General features: G+C 35.1%; 4 protein-coding genes across 4 annotated transcripts; 2 read left to right on the forward strand and 2 right to left on the reverse strand.

Annotated features, from left to right (window-relative positions):
* Positions 1–472: 472 nt before the first annotated feature.
* TRIADDRAFT_50297 (uncharacterized protein) lies at positions 473–4,900 on the forward strand (the record flags this gene model as incomplete). The annotated part of the gene is made up of 20 exons (XM_002112364.1): positions 473–567; positions 1,427–1,475; positions 1,669–1,744; positions 1,931–1,956; positions 2,052–2,126; positions 2,213–2,324; positions 2,454–2,548; positions 2,695–2,782; positions 2,940–3,056; positions 3,179–3,261; positions 3,353–3,409; positions 3,516–3,549; positions 3,647–3,742; positions 3,836–3,901; positions 4,020–4,184; positions 4,268–4,322; positions 4,400–4,491; positions 4,585–4,636; positions 4,702–4,785; positions 4,879–4,900. 20 exons carry the CDS (start codon positions 473–475, stop codon positions 4,898–4,900), a joined length of 1,539 nt encoding a protein of 512 aa, XP_002112400.1.
* Positions 4,901–6,619: 1,719 nt separating this feature from the next.
* Positions 6,620–8,568, reverse strand: TRIADDRAFT_56378 (uncharacterized protein; the record flags this gene model as incomplete). Its single annotated transcript, XM_002112796.1, has 6 exons — positions 6,620–6,642; positions 6,812–6,888; positions 7,891–8,002; positions 8,099–8,262; positions 8,388–8,476; positions 8,542–8,568. The coding sequence occupies 6 exons, from the start codon at positions 8,566–8,568 to the stop codon at positions 6,620–6,622; spliced, it is 492 nt and encodes a 163-aa protein (XP_002112832.1).
* Positions 8,569–8,676: 108 nt separating this feature from the next.
* On the reverse strand, positions 8,677–10,256 carry TRIADDRAFT_56379 (uncharacterized protein; the record flags this gene model as incomplete). Its single annotated transcript, XM_002112797.1, has 4 exons — positions 8,677–8,796; positions 8,974–9,114; positions 9,343–9,575; positions 10,235–10,256. The coding sequence occupies 4 exons, from the start codon at positions 10,254–10,256 to the stop codon at positions 8,677–8,679; spliced, it is 516 nt and encodes a 171-aa protein (XP_002112833.1).
* Positions 10,257–13,298: 3,042 nt separating this feature from the next.
* Positions 13,299–15,851, forward strand: TRIADDRAFT_56380 (uncharacterized protein; the record flags this gene model as incomplete). The annotated part of the gene is made up of 1 exon (XM_002112365.1): positions 13,299–15,851. The coding sequence occupies one exon, from the start codon at positions 13,299–13,301 to the stop codon at positions 15,849–15,851; it is 2,553 nt and encodes an 850-aa protein (XP_002112401.1).

A 15,851-nucleotide genomic window follows, 5' to 3' on the forward strand; every position in this document is an offset into this window, starting at 1 on the left:
ACTGTACTGTACAGTACACACGACCGTAAAGTACTGTAGTGTACAGTACAGTACTGTTACAGTATACTGAGTGTACAGTACTGTACTGTACACTACATTACAGTACAGTATGTCATTTACATGTGCCTCGTGCCCACTAATAGCTACGCTACAGTAATAAAGATACTGTACAGTACAGTACGGTAGGTACAGTAGTCACTTCACAGCTTAGAGGCTACAGTATGATTTACGGTAATTTGGTACAGTATTTACTGTTAGTAAATTATTTACAAATCGCACTTTCATAATTGTCTTCATTGTCTTATTATGATTACTAGTAATTATAAGGATAGTGAGTAGCTACCGGATAAAATCCATTACAACCTTATTTTACAGTACCTACTGTTTAGCAGTACCTAATAATAAATTTAGTCCAAATCGCAACTTCTTATTAGTTTTATACCTTATTCTAAATGCAAGGTATCATACTAGAATGGCTGACTATCTAATTTCTGGTGATATCGGCTACGTTCCGGATGATGGCCTAACAGCTGCACAGCTTTTTGGAACTGACGGTTTAACATACGAGTGAGAATTAATTACGCAGCTTTGCCATTATACTGTACAGTACTACTCGAGTACAGTGCAGCATTTTTTAGAGTTAATGTCTACAGCATATGCTACATACAGCACCTTTCTAGTTAATTATTTAATTTACAGCTCTTTCTTACTCATGTAATGCACTTACATTGCTTCCCTTACATTGCACAGTACTTCTGTATAATAAGTCAATCAATCAAAATCTACACTACCCGAAATCTATAAAGTGCACTGATCTACGGTACTGTACAATGATCTATTACCAGAAGACCTTTTTCTAGTACTTCATGCATGGTTCTGCTAAGAATTTCACTGTTTGGTTGACCAGATACCCGTACACAGCACTTGTATTACCTTTTACGCCAGTATACTGTACATACATTTTCAGTTTATGCTTTTGAAATGCTGGACTCTACTGTGGTATTGTAAGAAATTCCTGTTTATCCGACACTACAGTACAGTACTTCTCAAAATTCAAAATTTTATTATTCGAAAAAAATGAACTGTCTAGTAGATAATTTATTTTTCTTCTTCTTCTATCGACAGATCAATAGTGATATAATTAGTATGTTGAGGCTAACCAGAATTACTACAGCATTTTCTTGTGATTTATTGTCTGTTCCATAATGAATTATTAACATTAAATAATTTTCCACGGAATCACGCATATAATAATCTAGCTTTAACACAAAACAGACTGACGTATATAGCATTACGCCAAGCAATATGAATTAAACTCTCTAATAAGTGCCTTCCTTAGTAAACACCTGATTAGTTATTGTACTTGTCGGTATCTTATCGAAAATTTGTTATTTGTACTAATTGTAAATCTTATTAATTGCTATAGCGATTTCATTATTTTGCCTGGCTACATTGACTTTGAATCAGACAAAGTGGTAAGAACTATTACAAAGATCCTGAGACAACGCCTCAGTGATAAGCGTACTAAACATCCATGAGAGTTATTCGAAACTTTCCACCCTTTCATATGAATATCAGTGATTACAAAAACTTAAATTAGTATTTAAAAGAAAGATATTGTTAAAACTCTACATCTACTGAACATGATGCTATGTTTTCGTTAATTAGGATCTAAGGTCAGCCTTAACCAAAACGATTACTTTAGAATCCCCTCTGGTCAGCTCACCTATGGATACTGTAACAGGTTAATAGAATTCGAGGCACATGTTGTATATCATTCGTCAATATTTTGTAAATATAGTACGCTCGTGGCATTTTACCAATATACAGTACAAGGTTTCCCATACTGTTGTTACAAAATATGCCACAATAAGTGTGCAATACATGTATTTACGGTTAGTAAGTGATGTATGTTTTTTGTTAACTGTAGAATCTGATATGGCGATTGCTATGGCTGTAAGTCCTAAATGGTAGTAGATAAAATCAATCAGAATCTTATTTTAACACTTACAGATGTACGATACTTCCAAAATATATTTTATTTAAAACAGCTTAATGGTGGCATTGGCATTATACACAATAACTGTACGGCTGAATTTCAAGCTTCTGAAGTTCGAAAAGTCAAGGTTAGCAGAATTTTAAAGTAGCATGTAACGTGTATTTGATATATGACTTATTTAAAATTATTGTTGCCTAATTTATCGCCTAACAGAAATACGAACAAGGCTTTATTACAGATCCTCTCGTATTAAGTCCGAATAATACTGTTAAAGACGTTAAAGAAGCAAAAAGAAGGCATGGCTTTAGTGGGATTCCGATTACTGGTTCTATTCAAGATCTATTTGAATTATATCTTCAGCAATAGCATTTATAATAAATCAATTTCTAATAGACAGTGAAATGAGTTGCTTTAAATTTAAAATTAACACCGTTATCTGTATGTTTTAATATAGAAAATGGTAAAATGGGTGGAAAATTAGTTGGCATTATCACGTCACGTGATATTGATTTTCTACCTTCAGATGACGAGAATCGACTACTAGATGAGGTGAACATTATATCATTCCCTGCTAATGCGCAGAATTGTAATAGTTAACACGAACCTTTGTTCGAAATTGAAACGCTACTTATGTAATAAGCATAAGCAAGTTTCAATAGTGCTATTATATTGACTGAATATGAGTAATACTGCAGGTTATGACTCCAAGGGAAGATCTAACGGTTGCGTATGCAGGATGCACCTTAGACGAGGCACATGTCATAATGCAAAGAAGTAAGAAAGGTAAAAATTTCTAATTACGACTAACAAAACTGTAAATTTATTTAATTCTGGGGGGCAGTACGTACGTATTCTATCCGAAGTCACTCTGAAAGGTCTTACAACACAGACATATAATTAAGCTGTCAAGATGACTTTGAATTTATTGCCTTTGTGCTAGGGAAACTACCCATTGTTAACAAAGAAGATGATCTTGTCGCTTTAATAGCTCGCACAGATCTCAAGAAAAATCGTTCTTTTCCACTAGCATCCACTGACAGTAAAAAGCAGCTACTCGGTAAGATACTAATGCACCCACATGAAATCAAGGTATTTTACTGTAGTTTTCCATGGTAATCTTTCCGTTCGTCGACTGACAACCTACGAGTAAATTAATTACAATATAACACCGTAATTTAGTGGGAGCAGCTATTGGAACTAGAGAAGAAGATAAACAGAGATTGGATTCACTTGCGGAAGCAGGAACCGATGTAATTGTATTGGTACGTTCAAGATATTATGAAAGTATATGATTATTCTTAAAATGTTAATATCACGTTGATAACATGCAAAAAATGATCTAACTGTCCGTAGGATTCTTCCCAAGGCAATTCAGTGTATCAATTAGATATGATACAACACATCAAAAAAGTTTGTTATTGTAGTTCTTGCGAGTTAATATAGCAGTAGTTAACATAATTTATACGCTTATGATCAATAATTTTACTAATCACCTTATGCCTCCATTTTCTATTAGAAATTTCCTAATCTTCAAGTGGTTGGAGGAAATGGTAATGTGTGCAGCAATTAGCTATCAAATACGTAGTTATTTTTTGCAGGTTTGAAGTTATATTTATATGGCAAAAACCTTATAAATTGCTTGATTAGTTGTTACAGCAGCGCAAGCGAAAAACTTAATTGACGCCAGGGTAGATGCTCTTAGGGTTGGAATGGGAAGTGGTTCTATTTGTATCACTCAGGAAGGTACAAAGGATTGCCATATTGCTTAATATACGCGCCTAGAAGCTAGGTACTTTACACCTTTCGTATTTATACTTTTTAACTACTCACCTAAAGTCATGGCAGTTGGGCGTCCTCAAGGAACCGCTGTATACAAGGTCGCAGAGTATGCACGACGCTTTGGTAGGCCTAAAAGCTAAGATCAACGGCTGATCCCAAAAATAGCTCATTAAACTTCTAAGCTTAGTATGATAAGTTAGTTTCTGTTTCATAATTGCAATTTTTCGGTTTGGACGTCTAGGTGTTCCTGTTATTGCCGATGGAGGAATTTCATCAATTGGACATATAACTAAGGCTTTGAGTTTAGGTGCATCAACAGTCATGATGGGATCTATGCTGGCAGGCAGTACCGAGGCACCTGGCGAATACTTTTTTTCGGATGGAGTAAGACTAAAGAAATACAGAGGTATAACTCAAGTTTAAAATATTTATCTCTGTAGAATGCCTTATCGTTATTGAAGACGTTATGTACATTTCGTTTAAAATAAGGAATGGGATCTCTTCCTGCTATGGAAAAAAAAGGAGGACAGCAACGATACTTTAGGTATTCGCGGTTTAACGAAGACGTAACTTTTGCTATTGAAGGATGATTCACAAAGTAGGCTAAACATTTCTATTCAGCGAAAAGGATAAAATGAAGATTGCTCAGGGAGTGTCTGGGGCAGTAATCGACAAGGGATCAATTCATCAGTTTATATCCTACCTAATAGGAGGTATGCATTATCATATTAGATAACATTAATTTCCTGATAATCTTGGTTTATTCAATAAATCGATCCTTAATTAATTGGGCTGATTATTATTAGGTATGAAGCATGGCTGTCAGGACATGGGAGCGAAAAGCTTATCCGCTCTTAGGTTGGGTACTGTACGTCTTGTTTTATGAATGTGCATTGCCTAACCTCATTATATGTGCATTTTAGAGCTAGAATGTATTCTGGTGAGCTTAGATTCGAAAGATATACCCATTCTTCAAAGCGCGAAGGTGGTGTCCATAGCTTATATTCGTAAGCCAACTTTTATTTTACTACCTTAGGCGCTGTACATGTACCCGCATGGAATATTAACACTCATTTTCTCTTAATTTAAATTGTTAAAAGATTCGAAAAGCGCTTATTTTAGACTACAGCATTACAGAAGTGCCCGTTTGATGGATGGATATTATGCTACAAAAAACTAATCGTAGTGCGTTTAAATTATACATTGGGTACGCATAGTTATGAAACATTAAATATCCAGATGCGTATTTATTTCAATAATTATAATTGAATCCAAAACAGAATTTAAACAGTCAACGTATCTTGTTGTATCTTAATGTTGTGCTTGCACTTCGTAAATGGTAAATTTGTGCGCTTTCGTTATTTATATCAAATATTTCAAGAGTTATATGACCTCCTCAAGACATCCCTAAAGAGATTACTAGCCAACCTATTCATTCAATTTGTACTTTAAATAAATAGTACAATGATAAATATGCATCCCTAGTAAATATAGTATAGTAAGATATTTAATCTTGTTTTTGTCTACTGACATCTAACAATTTGCCCGTACGTTCATGATATTATGAGATATAGTACCAGGTTTAAAATGAATATAAATTATTAGCCTATATTCTTAAATGACACTTGTGTCTAAATAACAAAACATGTAAAGTTTCAAACAATATACGAATGCTGACATACGCGTATTCCTACAATCAAGATAGCTAGTGTATCCAGAATAATCTCCCGTATTAATTCACATAAATTTCATAGCTCTATTTTAAAATAATATTAACCCTTCAGATACCTGTTTTCTCACCAAAATGGTTTTCCTTTCTTAAGTGTTATCGAGTTGAAAATAAAATACATAATATATAAAAACCTTATCTCTGACACTACCTGAATAGAGTAATAGTGGCTTTCTTTAACAAGAGTTAGGCATAAGAATTTAAAGCATACCTATGTAACATATGAGGGATTTATGGTGAAGTCATCACTGAGTACGATTTGTAATACAGAACACTAATTAGTTATACCGTATATAGTAGTCCAACTGTAGAATCGCAGATCAATATTTTGTCAAATTTTGGAACTATGTACAAAACTCTTATTACCATTCGGTTCACTTAAGGAAATAACATTTCTCGTATTAGTATGAAACATTGCAGTACTACCCCGTTAATTTTCTCTGATGTCATCGTTGCATCACGATATCGTTACACTGTAAAGTAAAAATTTGACAATTTAGATGCTACAGTATACTTATACAAAAAAGCATACAAGTAACATGCAAGACATTGCATACTAACTTTAAGAAACTCGTGAAGATTCTAACGAACTCTGCTACTATCTGCGAACAACAGATATGATTGATTAATTTTTCGTATTCGCGACTGTTGTAAGTTCACAACTGTTTAAACTTACATACGCGTATTAAACTATGCAAAGACAAGTAGAATTAATTCTCAAACGTCCAATAGGTCAGTGAGACTCGATGTTCCTAAAATAAATTTGTAACTTCGAGACTAGCTGTAAGTGTTATGCAATTAATGCTCGATTTGCAACTCATTTCGACGCATTCTCGATGGTCGTTAAGAAACTACGGTACAGTGGTAAAGAAAGTAACACGTCAATCTGCAGCTTACATTGTTATTAAACTAATGTAAATGTTACAGTCGAAGAAATTATAGCCTTAAATTCGCCCTTTATTGTAATATCCGCGTATGCAATGTAAAATTTTTCGCATACCCGTATACTTATCAGCAGACTTAAAAAATTTAAGGTTTAACCACCTAAAATTGTCATAAGCCATACATAATTTAAAGAGCTAAAAAATTAAGCTAACGACGTAAACTATTTCTTAGCTTTTTGTCTCACATGTATCTACACAAAGCAGATACAAAACTGTATACGACAGTATTTCATCTTCAAATTCTAAAGCCTGTTTCATTTGCTGTATGTATACTCAGAGATACTGTATAATTTACTCCGCTAAAACTAGTTATTTATTAATTTTCTTCAATTGCTCGTGCGTACAATACGTAGATCTCACCTGTGAAAACGAAAACTAAATTTAGACATTTGATGACCTTACCCGATTTGGTTATGTGAATCACAATAAAGGTACAGCTGTTGTTAAAAATAGGAAGCTTTACTTGATACCGTAGCTCACTCAAAATAAGAAAGAGTCTTTTATTATGTAATATACGTGTGCATCCGGTGTTAAGTTAATTATTGAACAATCGAACGGTTGCTTACTTTATGATCACATTTATCTCGTTCCCGATGCCCAATATGACAAAATTATAAAACAACATTATTCATATAATATATTATATCACTATAATGTCATCCAGTTACCCACAATACGAATAGTAGGAATAATTATTTAGCCAATCACTCACTATATTACGGTTTATATGAGTTAGAAATTAGAAACTTTGGGTTTTTACTAAAGTTACACAATTCCATGCAGTAACTCTTTATTGTTGGTGTTTTCTACTAGTTATAATTAGCAGTCAGAATGACTACAAATTCATCCAAACGGTAAGCTAATCTACAACGTGAATTTAGCTTGTATAGCACGAAGGGTGAGTAGGCTCTGTTTATAAAGACATATCTCAGCCTCCCGTTAGTATTCCACTGCAGTTAGGCCACAATACTTGATCCCAATAAATTTGCCTGTGATTAATGAGCATCTCCAATACCATACATGCTTTACAAAACATGCAGGTAATAATACCGCATTAACCATCATTGCACACAAAAAGATTTCACTACAACCGTAGTTACTTACATCAAAAAGCATAGTCGTAAGTTTACATTTGTAATATTACTATTATCCTCCTTCGGAGGCACATTCAAACGGAGCGGTGATGGGCACTCATTAACTTTAAAAATCAATCTTTCGCCATTTACATATATTGAACAACCCGTATAAGGCCAGGCTAAAGACTGACCCTTTTATAAGAAAGGAAACCAATCGAGAAGACAACGGGGTAGACGGAACCCTAAATGTTATAAAGATTGGCATTAATCCGGTATATCTCGAGAATCATAGGTTATCAGGCAAGAAAACGCAGGATTTAACTAACGCTATGTACGTGTAGTGTATTCCTTAGCTGTAACTACCTTAATAATTCTTGTACATCAATTGGTTTACCCCAATTCTCAACTATTCCGTGGATATGGCCAAGTCCAACCACACCAACCACCACCGGCGGCTGCGGATCCCACAATGTGTCTATCATAAAGAGTAATACAATACACGAGTATAAGCAGATTTATCCCATTATCTACTTTGCGTAGCCTATAGTACTCTACACCAGCTTTCATTTACCAAGGTGCCTTGATGCTATCTCTTTCGCTTGCAACAACGAATATGCCAAGTATGCATCACGTTCATCAACGATCACTCGAGCTAACGACGGAAAAGTATCCGTTATCTCATGCAGTAACTCCATTAGCAAATCTTGATCTTTCATTTTTTCAATTTCTTCTTTCCTATTTAACAAAATATTTCATAAACCTTCATATTGTACAACAAACGACAGCTTCTTGATACCAATCGCATCAATTATATATGTTGTTAAATAATAACTATTATATCTAAAACGTTCTTTGCGTACGTTATATTCTTATCGGAGGTAATCAAATTATAAACTAGTTTTATCCTTTGCCAAATACTTAGACTTGCCACAGTCCTTTTCATCGTTATCTATAATTATAATTATTAAGTAAGACTTAATATGACGTAATACTCTTCTTTAGCAGTAGCGTTACCTCTATAGGGCGATCTCCCAAATGCATTTTGCATCCTGGTACTTGTAAAGCCTATTCATAACGTAGTTTCGATGAAATTTAGTTGATCCGAAATTTATGTAACTGTAAAACAAGATAAACTTTAATTTATTATAATTATGATGCCTCTTTAACTGCAGCACGAAACTCGCATCCGGGTGCAACTCCTAATTGCTTGGTTATACTGGCAGTCAAATTAATAAACAATAAATGCACAATTCCACTGAGAACACCATTCTAAGAAAGAGAATTACGTATGTAGAATAGTCTTTAGATATCAGCATATCAACTAGTAACCCATACCATCAATTAATTAAATTAAAAATCGTAAAGCCGCTGTCAAAGATCGCGATGCGATAATACGCATGGTTATATAACATTACTTAACATAAAAAGGCGCATTCATAGCCATACCTGAGAAATTACCGATCGCACTTTCCTAAGATCCATATTCTCTGCTTCATCTATCAAGCGTTTCTCACTAATTGTAGCAATACTTGCTCTGCTTCTGCACAGTTCTATCATAACGACATCAGGTTGTACTGCACGAATTAACTAGAATACATGCATAAATACTGCAATTAGACAAATCAGATCAGTAATTTAGTAAACTACGATTGTGAAACAATACTGTACTCTGCGATTAACTGCTAATGTAATGACATTTTCTCGACTTTCACTAAAGCAGACTATCTCAGCATCATTCGATTTTTAAGTTATGTTAGTAATTAAAAAATATAACCTACGTTATAATACCGTATAACCAATTACTGTAGCTTTTACCTCTTCCACTTCCCTGCAGCTCTCTTTACTAAAATGTGCAGTTCCAATTAAATAAATACTCGAATTATCACGTTGATTATCAAATTTAATCACCGACGGCGGTAAATCGTAGGAATTAATATCCTTTCTTGTTTGTTTTCTTAATAAATATTTTGCTACTTCATCTTCCACATCATCTCTTTGAGCACGTGCAAAGTTAATCTCAGGCACATTCTCGTTAAGCTTCGATGTTCCTGAAATTTTATATTGACAGTGAATAAGGTACGAATGACAAAATTGTCCAGAAACGTAAAATATTGTACTGTACAGTACACTGTACAGTATAGGACTGAGTGAAATATGCAAACCAAAACTACAATATACGTATCTTTCAGTTATAGCTTAACCTTTAATTGATACCATTCCGTACTGTACATAAGTACACATATTTGTATAGTGTACGAGCGTATACTGTATATAGTATAACTATTCATCAATTAGAGCTTAAATTTTTACTCAAATGAAGATTAGTGAAGATAATTATTTTTTTCATTTCATGAACTTTCTTATCAGGCAATTTTTCATTAACAGCAAAAAAGATTCGCTCATTCTACTGTACGTACTGCACAGTACTAGTACACTACGGTATACGCGTACACCGCATTGTACAGTACAGTAAATCGTTAATTTGCGATACACCCTATGCAGAAATGTACAATACAGTGTGCAATTCATATGTATCAGAACATACAGTATACAGTATTGCGTTAGATATCGACTGTTTTAACTTGATTAATTAATTAATTTTACAGCAAATTTATTTTCGCCGCTGCGTGTAAGTACTGTCGGCTTACACCTGGCAATGGTTTGGTAGTAAATTAAAAGCTAAATTTTAGATTAAATTTTATCACACCTGTAAAACTACCCTCCGCCATTATAGTCCAAAATAGTATTGTAATGTTAAGATATTACAAATCAATGATGATGATAAATGATAGATTCGTGTACAGGCGCTGTTTGTACATAAAAATTCAATTCTAGCCAAATTTCGAAGACTCGCAGGTCGCAACTTCTTGTACAGTACTGTACTGTACAGTACTGTTTTGTATTTTAAGTCTAGGATTTTGATTTCGCCGACACTGAGAAAAGTACTGTAGACACCAGCATGGATGTGACCGGACAAGTGGACATGTACTCGGACGATCGGACACTCGAGTATTTTACAGTCAATTTATTGCTCCAAACACTTGTATTCGTTATACTGTACGATATAAATAACTACATAGAGTTTTCCTTTTAACTCTATGATCCAGCCTAAAGACCCTTAACTTAAGGGTCTCTAATTTTTTAATCCAGCCCATAGAGGTAAATAAAAAAAAAAAACTACGGTGTTAGGGTCTATACCATTGTGTTCGAACATCAACCTATAGTGTTATTTACCGACAATGGTTAAGACGGCACAGTAGAGAAAATTCAATTATCGTATTTACAGGGTTCTTTGTCGGGCACCCAACCCTAGTTTAAATTCAGGACCCTGGTATATACTGTACTGCACACTGTACAGTACTGTACCCGGGGGCAGGACATACTAGAAAGAGAGAGGGACGCCTAGCGGCCGGCCATTCAGTATAAAATTATGAGAGGGAGGGCTTATCATTTTTCTGGTCATTCTACTGTACGCTACCACCGAAACTGCATACTACACTGTGCAAAATCAACCAAGCGGTTACAGTAATTTGGATGACAATCACGGACAGTATAGTGTATCGTTTCAGACATACGGTTCATGTGAGATGACTAGCAAAATAGTCTGCACCTCATTTTTAGTATACCAATGACAGGTGTATCTCTGTCCGTCTCTTTCTTCTTTTAGTACTAGTCCCTGACTGTAGTGTACAGTACACTGTACAGTAAATAAAGTACAGTACTGTATTGTACAGTACAGTACAGTACAGTACAGAAAAATGACGGATTTTACAGTGCACTACTGTACTGTACAGTGTACTGTACACTAGTATACAGTATACAGTACTGTACTATACTGTACTAATAAATATGATTGAGAGGCTGATTATATTATTATTATTTTAATGGTCATTTCAACTGTATCATACTGTATGTCTCTAACGGCACGCTATACTGTACTTTAGATTGGTTTTGTGCAGTTCAGTACAGTACTGTACAGTGTACACTGGCCGTTGGCTGTCCCGTTTTTCTTTTTTTAGTACAGTACGTAGTCTATGATACAGTGTACTGTACAGTACAGTATTGACGTTTAGTAGACTGCAGTAGTACAGTATTGTACAGTATCGTACAAAAACGAAAATTCTAAATTCTATTGCAGTAGCAGCAGTGAAGAGCGTACTCACATGCCAAGACGTTCGACATCACCCTTTTTTGTAATCAACATTTCATAAAAGGAAATTAAATTAAATTAAGTTAATGATGCAGCGTCAATCATGTAAGCTTAGCTATTAAAGAACGAATTAATAACTACACCCACTGAAATTTAAAGACAACATTTTCGTTCTTGATTCCATAGTGTGCGGCAGGTAAGCATTGATAATTAATAGAACTGATGTGAAGCATACGTACGTGTGCGCTTATAAATCGTAATTGCGACTTACGAAGTTGCGAAGTGCGTCACCACGATTTAAAAATCTGGGAATAATAAATAAGGTACAAATGCCGACCAATCGTGCATACTGTAAGGCCACGGCATTTTAGTTTAGTTTCTTTAGTTACTAAGACGGCGTAAGAATTCTCTACTTCATTCTGACCCATAGCGATTTTTTCTTTTCCTTCTGTTTCGAAGTGTTAGTTATTTCGTTTAGTTAATATCTCTGAAACTATCAATATCGAATTAGAGTCAATTATTACTGTAAATAGCTCACGATACCGATACTTAACTTTCTTATATTAATTAATTAATCTGTGACGATATTTATTGTATCGTGCAGTCAGTGAATACACGAAATTCACAGTTACGCACAGTAATGTAGTTCATAAGTAAAAACAAAAAAGTGAACGTCCATTTTACCTAGGAATGATACCAGAGAAAGCATCTAATATTTAAAAGATTCAGAGTTTTATCTCAGCATTCAAGTAACGTATGTTGAGGACCACATTATGTAAGGCCACATTCTTTGATTTTCTTGTAACTATTGTAAACTGCGCGGTAAATGTCATGGATTTATTTCGGCTTTATTTAAGCTTAATTAAGTACATACTTGGCGAAAAGTGTCGTAAGATCCAAAGAAAAATCGCCTTTTACTACAATAGCAGTCCCAGGCGACATTTTAACATGACTACGCGTACTGTATCACTGTCGATATTCGCATTTCAAGCTGCTAAAAAAGGCATCAATCTGTACTTCTGTCACTACTAGTATACTGTACATTAGTACTAGTACTGTCATTTTTTCGTTATTTATCAAATTAAGAATGTCATTAGTAATAAGAATTAGAAATAGAAGCGTATTTATAAGCACCTTTCTTTCAGGTGATACTGAACGATATAAAATATCTGCATTGATGCTTTTCCACAACGAAAACAAACAGATCTCTACTTACTGTACCACCCGGATTCTTTGGTTAGTAATCATCATTGGCAGTGCAAAGTGAGGCAGCCGAACTTTATTTCAGTTTACAGAAATCTTAAAAATCTATGATAAAGTACTGTATTAACAATTAAATGAGTCGGAAAATATTAAGTAGGCTCGTTATTAAAAAATGTAAACATTACTGTGTAACACTTATAATAACTCATGAAATGATCTAACCCTCAGAAAACTTGCATTTTCAGCTTAGATATGAAGTTTCTACATACGAGAATACAACATGCTTCAATAGCGTCGGATCAAAAACATCAATAAAGTAACGGAATCAGTGCAACGTCGCACACCATTATATTTCATAATCAACCAAATTGTATACTCGTATCATATTACGTTCTGTATAGAATTTAAACTCACGAATATGGAGAATCTCAAATCTATTGATAAACGATTTGGTCAGCCAGTCCGTACTTTCACGACATTCAATCAAACTGCGGATAAGTTATATCTAAACCCTAAAGTTAGCCCGGTAAATGCGCTGTCATCTCCAGTTATTTACCAGCATTCTTCTCTCCAAAAGGATAGACGTCCGAAGAACTATATGGCAGCGAGCACAGAACGCGCTGATACAGGATATCACCAACACCATCTCTGCGATGACAATGTTGACAATTGTACTAAAAGAGATTTTAATAATGCATCTAAGAATAAACAAATTAGGCTTGGAAATCATAGTTCAAATAAATCTATGCAGCAAGGAAAGCAATTTGATGCCAATGGAAAAGGTCCTATTCCAAGCGGCCTCAATGAAAGCAAAGCTACAAAATTTTCTTATAAAATGAGTAGAGATGACAGTGAGTCAACATATAATGATGCTCTTAAGGGTACTGCAAGATGCGATACAGACGGTATCGAACATAGTTATGGTTACGGTAATCATAAACCGTATACTGTAGCATCTTCCAAGGCCACCACTGCTGTACGCAATGACACTGAAAATCGCAAAGCCTTAAGAGCAAAGCAACATCAACGCGTTCACATCCAGTCCCATAACATAACATATGCAAATGATGCAAAGAGTGAAAATTCTAAGAACGAGCAAATAGCGAATTTATCCAAATCGTTAGATGTTGGAACCAGAGTAAGATGCGGAAATTTAGACGAATCTTCTTATCGTGAAGGAAATCACAATCATAATTTACAGAGCAAAAAGTCTGACAGCGGTGTCTCTCAAGCGAATAGTCGTAAAACTCACAGTATTTGCGATAAAAAGAATTCGAAAGGAGCTCCAGGCATGTCACATCCGAAAGTCAGTTCAACGAACAATAAAACCTCCATGAGTGCGATATTAAAAGAAAAATGCGAATTGCTAATGTCAAAGAATAACTTACTCCCTCGAAGCAATTCAATGGATGGTGCTAAAGAACCTATAGTCCATACAGATTGCAAAAAGCCTAGCCAATCTGTTGAATTTTTGCACCAAGTATCTAGATCTGAATTTCCGATTACGTTTAGAAAAGAATCTAAAGAGCAAAATTCGAACAAATATCCAAGTTCGGAATCTCTTAAAACTGCAGAATTACGACCCTCAATTACAAGAAAGTTAAATGATACCAACACCAGTACGACCACCACTAAAAGAATGGTTAAATTTGCTTCAGATCGCTACAGTACGTCCCACGTCCAATTAAAAAAATCTCAAAGCGTAGACTCTCAACTAGACTACAATGACAGCTCACACTACTGCTATGAAAGTAGTCGCCCTTGCAAGGACGAAAACTTTTATGAATCCAAGGACCAACCAAATCCGAGGCGAGTACCACCTAATTACAATGGAAAGGTATCCTCTTCCAATAAAATGAAGAACCGATACGAAGCAGGTCCTGCAGCTCACAACAGCCAATCCGATAACGACAATTATATATCAGAAAGCGATTTCGATCATTCTAGCAATGGTTTTAAGTCAAGCAAATTCCTTGGCAGCAATACTAGTGATTGCTTTGAAGGTTTAAGGTTTGAAAATCAATCGACTCCCTGGTATCAAGAAATTGCAGAGCTTTCTTATTGTTTACCAAGTAATAAAAAGTCTAATGCGGATGTAAATGAAAGTTCCTACAATCATAACCGGAAAGTAAACAAAAAACCTGTAATTGGAAACACTGAATCTAAACATTCGATAATCCCCAGCGCTAGTGGCAATCAAAGTCAAAATAGCGATGACTATCATGATAATAGCAGCGTATGCACTAAAGATCTCGGCCATGACAGCGGTATTGATTCTAGTGCTAGCTATCCACAAAAATTTATTCTGCATTATCACGATACGGAGAATAGCGTGTCCCACATATGTGATGGTCCCAGAGAAGATACAGGTAAAGGAAAAAGCTATTACACCGATTACGAAGGTCCTAGTCATACGCAAGTTACCGCTACATTTGCTGTCGACAAATCTCGCAATTGGGTAGGAAAGGATTGTACCGAAGTTAGTCATAGTAACTCGAGACACAAAAGTACAAACTCACCACAAGACGATACATCATCAACCGATAGCACTTTAGCCACTTCTGATAAAATTTTGAGCTGTAACAACAACCAGAACTTCTATCCCATTAAAAATAGAGAAAATAGTTTCGATTCTTTAACGCACTACAGCAAGACATCTGCAAGTACTAGTGGCAGTAAAAGCTCAAGAAAGCGTATATCTTACTTATTTGAAGATAAAGTTGAAAGAAAGTCAGTTACTGGTAGTAATAGTGGTGGATCTTCGTCAACAGAGGGCAGAGGTATCAGCTCTTCGATTAAGAGGGACCGTCGCCGATCTTCAAGAAATCAATTGACGTACATAGCAGTCGATGAGAAAAGCAAGAAAGTAGCCAATAGATCAAATGTTAGATCTACAGCTCTTGAATGTGCAACCAGTAAATCCAAGCGAAAAGGAAAAGGAAAGCTTAGCAGTACTTGCAAAGTCTCATAA

This window comes from Trichoplax adhaerens, genomic scaffold (assembly GCF_000150275.1).
Source record: "Trichoplax adhaerens TRIADscaffold_5 genomic scaffold, whole genome shotgun sequence".
Lineage (NCBI taxonomy): Eukaryota > Metazoa > Placozoa > Uniplacotomia > Trichoplacea > Trichoplacidae > Trichoplax > Trichoplax adhaerens.